General features: G+C 36.7%; 1 protein-coding gene across 1 annotated transcript; it reads left to right on the top strand.

Moving 5' to 3' along the window:
* Positions 1-276: 276 nt before the first annotated feature.
* On the top strand, positions 277-2,771 carry LOC121939164 (putative serine/threonine-protein kinase PRKY; the record flags this gene model as incomplete). The annotated part of the gene is made up of 2 exons (XM_042482265.1): positions 277-515; positions 2,298-2,771. Coding segments are annotated over 2 exons (507 nt in total), but the record flags the coding sequence as incomplete, so codon positions are not given.
* Positions 2,772-5,581: the final 2,810 nt, after the last annotated feature.

Genomic DNA, 5,581 nt, shown 5'->3' with positions numbered 1-5,581 from the left:
ATCAATATGTTCAATTTGAAAACGGTACAGTTTTGAACTTGAAAAATGACTTCAAATTCTCTCTTTAAATTTAGTTTTTAGCCAATAATTGATGAATTATTTCAGTTTTATCTATGCAGATGATGCATTAGGCTGATGACGTTATTGCCGTTGTGCTTGACGTGAATATGTTTTGCATGCGTTGATGCTGAACGACAGGTTTGAACATGAGCGTAGTTCTCGGACAAAATCAATACATGCAGAGTGTTGGATAAGCGTTTATTTGTCATGGTCTAGTTCCCCTGTGTGCTGTGGATTTCTGTCACGGTGGTTAATCCCCCACCTTGTCTCCCCCCCCTCGCCTCAGGCACGGGGACTTTTGGCCGAGTCTTCCTGGTCAAGGACAAGAAGAGCAGGGCCTTCTACGCCCTGAAGCAGATGAAGATCCCGGACGTGATCCGACTGAAGCAGGAGCAGCACGTCCACAATGAGAAGGAGGTGCTGGCAGAGGTCAACCACCCCTTCCTCATCCGACTGTGAGTGCGCCACAGACACGCAGTTTCACAACCCACACGATGAAAAAGGTCAAAGTTCAAGTCTGACACATTGATTTAAAGAGCATAATATCAGAAAGCAGCATTAAAGGGAAATAAAGGGAAAAAATAAAAAAGGTAGGGAAAATGTCTCGGGAAAAAGTTATGGAAAAATGTCGAGGGGTAAAAGAAAAAATCAAGGAAAAATATCTAGGGAAAAAATAAAACATCAAGGGAAAATGTGAATGGAAAAAAAGAAAATACCTAAAGGGGAAAAAAAGAAAAAAACTGGAAAAATATATTTAGGGGGAAAAAATCAAGGGGAAACACTGTCTAAGGAAAAAATGTGAGGAAAAAAGGTCCAAGGAAAGAGACAAAAGCGAGGAAAAAATGTCTAGAAAAAAACAGAAAAAAGCTAGGGAAAATATCTAGATGAAAAAAGAAGAATGCTAGGGGAAATGTTTAGGGGGAAAAATCAAGGAAAAAAATATTTCTAGGGAAAAATGAAAAAAAGCTGGGAAAAAAAGTCCAAGGGAAAAAAAACAGAAGAAAATAGCAAGGAAAAAATGTCTCGTGGGAAAAAAAAAAGAAAAAATCTAGGGAAAAATGTCTAGTGGAAAAAAGAAAAAAAACATTTTTGAGGGAAAAAAAATCAAGGGAAAAAATGTTGAGGGAGAAATGAAAAAAAGTGATGAAAAAAAAGACAAAACTAGGAAAAAATCTCGTAAAATATCAAGGGAAAAATGGCTAGGGAAAACTACCCCCAAATTTTAAAAATCATTAAAAAAAAAAAAGAATTTAACAAAAAAAAAAAACACGGAATAAAAATTGTGAAAAAGGAACAAAAAAGTCAGTATTTTGCTAATTTTAAAAAAATTTTAAACGTTTTTTTTAAATTAACCCAAAATTTAAAAAAAAAAAAAAGAAAAATTTGACGCAATCTCCACAAATCCTAAAAAACGCCCCTGCTTTTAACCAGTTGCACCTTATTCTTGCAATAAGATTGATTTCGTTGCGTTTTAAGTGTCATTTACATTTTGTCAAATCAAAACTGAACGTGATGAATTCACCGGTGCCGACCTTGAACCAATGACCTTGAACTGGACTCACTGGCTGGACCTGGAAACCATTGGCGTAGATATTGCTGTGTAATATTACATATTATACACATGAGCATATATTTGACATTTCTTTGCTGCCCTATAAGCATTTTGCATTCTATTTATACACCTATTGATTCATTGTTAACTAATCTGCCGAACGTAAGGATCCAAGTAAACGAAGCATCGTTAAAATAGACAGATGATGATGTCGTAACACGGTATATAACAAGTGCATGGTGGAGATTGCAGACCTGTGTATTTAAAATAAATGCGATGTAGATGGAGGAAGCAGGAAAAAAGCCAAAGGAAGCGTGGAGATAAAATGTCAGCATAGGAGCGGGCCGGTAATCGTCTTTATGGCCAGCAGCCAGCACTTATGGAAAACACTGGAGCCTCCTCCGTCTTCATCAGTGACAGCACTCTCTTGTTTTTATTCCTCTGAAGTGCCCTTCCAGCTGAAATAGTCGTAGCACGCCACTCCGGACCACACTGGGGGATAAAAGAGTGCGAGACTGATACAGCCTTTCATTTTATCTGATTTCCGAGAGTACTTTAACACTTTCACCCTCCAATGGACACGCAGGACAAACTGTGGACGGAGACAGAGGTTACTTAGTGTTCAGCTTTTATTGAAAAGGGCTTCATCGAAAATCCTTGTCGTGTTTCTGTGTTTCATTTTAAGGTTTTGGACCCACCATGACGAGCGCTTCCTCTACATGCTGATGGACTACGTGCCAGGCGGCGAGCTGTTCAGCTACCTACGCAGCCGCGGACGCTTCAGCAACGCCACGGGCCTCTTCTATACCTCTGAGATCGTATGCGCCATCGAGTACCTCCACTCCAAAGAAATCGTGTACCGTGACCTGAAGCCTGAGAACATCCTGCTGGACAGCGAGGGACACATCCGCCTGACCGACTTTGGCTTCGCTAAGAAACTCTCTGACAGGTGACACACGTCAACAGCAGAATGTAGTTTGACAACCACAAAGGAATAGTTGTATATGTGCTAAATGACCCAAAAAAACATATCAAACTGACAGGGAATGCAGTATTTAAAGTAAGACATGAAACAGTTAATAGATTGTCTAACCCAGTGATACTCAACTAACAGCCCAAGGGCCCAATCTGGCCCCCGATAGCATTCCGATTGACCCCCTCCAACCATTTTCTAATTCATAATAAACAGAAATTGATTCACTTTCAGTATATATATATAGTAGCAGAGTGCATAAAACAGCATCAAAATAAAGTTTGTTTATCAAAAAAATGTCCTAAAACACTAGAAATGTCTTAAAATTCCTATAAAAAGAAATCTCCTAAAATCCTAAAAATTTCCTGAAATTCTAGAAATATCCTTAGATCCTAGAAATGTTCTAAAATTCCCCAAAATGTCCTAAAATCCAAGAAACACACTAGAAATATCCTAAAGTTCTAAAAAAAAATGTCCTCAAATTCTAGAAATTTTCTTTAGATCCTAGAAATGTTCTAAAATTCCCTAAAATGTCTTCAAATCCGAGAAACTTCCTTGAATCGTAGAAATGTCCTAAAACCCAAGAAACATACTAGAAATGTCCTAAAGTTCTAAAAAATGCCCTGAAATTCTAGAAATTTTCTTTAGATCATAGAAATGTTCTAAAATTCCCTAAAATGTCTTTAAATCTGAGAAACTTCCTTGAATCCTAGAAATGTCCTAAAATCCAAGAAGCATACTAGAAATGTCCTAAAGTTCTAAAAAATGTCCTGAAATTCTAGAAATTTTCTTTAGATCCTAAAAATGTTTTAAAATTCTCTAAAATGTCTTAAAATCCAAGAAACTTCCTTGAATCGTAGAAATGTCCTAAAATCAAAGAAACATACTAGAAATGTCCTAAAGTTCTAAAAAATGGGCTTAAATCCCAGAAATTCCTGCAATCCTATAAACGTCCTAAAATCCTATAAAGTCCTTGAATCCTGCTAATGTCCTAATATCCTACGAATGTCCTTAAATTCCAGAAACTTTTGCGAAACCTAAAACGCCCTCACATCTTTTTTTTAAAATCAGAGAAACGTTTCAAAATCCTACAAACAACCTAGTCTTGAAAAAATCTTGAAACTTCCTAAAATCTTCAAAACATGTTGCAAAAGTGGCCCTCGAACAAAGCAAGTTCAGTCGTGTCTTAAGTTCAGGAAGCACAGTTTTGTAATTAAAGATCTGGATCTGTTTACAGATGATTTAATCAGACTCTTGAAGAGTCATCTTTTGTGGATACTCGTACATGAAACAGGAATTTAGTTTTGTTGTTGTGGTGCTATTTCCGTCTCTCTGATCTGAGCCTGCAGCGTGTACGACCGCTACCGAATGACAGTCTGGGAGTCTCGGCTCTCAGCTCACGGTATTTGATGCTTGATTGAATGTCAGTAGAAAGTGAATGACAAAGCAGCTGTCACTCGTCACTGTACGTCTGAGCTCGTGCTCGACAAACCCTCACAGGCTGTGCTGAGCAAGCTACGCTTAGATTTCGATGTGTACGGTGGGAATTTTGTGGAAATTATAGTTGGAATTTAACTTTGAAGGGACAAAAAGGGACAAAAAGATTTGGTATAGTAGTTTGGTGTATATTGGTTTGGGCCTATTATCAGTTTCAGTTTAGGAGCCTGAGCCTTGTCTTCTTTCAAGACTTGAAGTGGTTGAGTTAAAAATAAAAAAATATTTTCTTTGCTGAAACCACCATCCTAAAATCCTAAAAATGTCCTAAAATCTTAGAAATGTCCTAAAATGCTAGAAATGTCCTAAAATGCTAGAAACATCATAAAACCATAGAAATGTCCTAAAATCCTAGAAACATCCTATAATCCTAAAAATGTCCTAAAATCCTAGAAACTTCCTAAAATCCCCAGATATTTTTTTAAAATTTCAAATATTTCTTAAATTCCTTAAATTCTAGAATTGTCCTAAAAGACCAGAAATTTCCACAAATTCTAAAAAAAAGTACTGAAAACTACAAACATCGCAAAATCGTGAAAATGTCCCAAAGTCTTAGAGACATCCCAAAATCACAGATATTGTTCAAATTTCTAAAATTGTCTTAAATCCTAGAATTGTCCTAAAAGCCCAGAAATTTCCTAAAATCCTAAAAATGCCCAGAAAATCCTGAAAATGTCCTAAAGTCCTAGAAACATCCCAAAATCCTAAAAATGTCCTAAAATCCTGGAAACATCCTAAAATCCCACATATTTTTTAAATTTCTAAAATTTCCTTAAATCCTAGAAATGCCCCAAAATCCTAAAAATGCTCTAAAATCTCAGAAACATCCTAAAATGTCAGGACATTTCTAGGATTTTGAGACGTTTCTAGGATTTTAGGATGTTTCTCAGATTTTAGGATGTTTCTCAGATTTTAGGACATTCCAAGGATTTTAAGACATTTCCAGGATCTTAGGAGATTTCTAGGATTTTAGGACAATTGTAGGATTTTAGGACAATTGTAGGATTTTAGGACAATTGTAAGATTTTAGGACATTTCTAGGATTATGAGACGTTTCGTAGGCGAACTCTAGGAGTTTAGGACTATTTTAGGATCTTGGGACATTTCTAGGATTAAAGGACATTTCTAATAATTCAAGAAGTTTTTAGTATTTTAGTACATTAGGGTTGTTTTTTTCTCACTTTTTTTGAAAAACAATCTTTATTTTGATGCTGTTTTTGCACTCTGGGACTTCATATATACCACAAACACAAAAGCAATTCCCAGTGTGAATCACTTTATTTTCAGTATAAATTAGTAAAAGGTTGTAGGGTTCCACCAGGCGCCGTATCGGGGCACCTTAAGTTGAGCATTACTGATGCAGACGTTTAACCACCGTAGGGAAAAACAGAGCCATTTCGCTCGTGTCCTGCTTGTGTTTTGTGTCCTTGAAACCTCATATTTTGCTTCCGGGAATTTGAGGGAATCCTCTCAATTTCACCAAAGCCCGCGGCGCTGCCACT

Source organism: Plectropomus leopardus, unplaced genomic scaffold (genome assembly GCF_008729295.1).
Source record: "Plectropomus leopardus isolate mb unplaced genomic scaffold, YSFRI_Pleo_2.0 unplaced_scaffold422, whole genome shotgun sequence".
NCBI lineage: Eukaryota > Metazoa > Chordata > Actinopteri > Perciformes > Serranidae > Plectropomus > Plectropomus leopardus.
The sequence above is the reverse complement of the archived record's forward strand: the minus strand, read 5'-3'. Positions and strand labels throughout refer to the sequence as shown.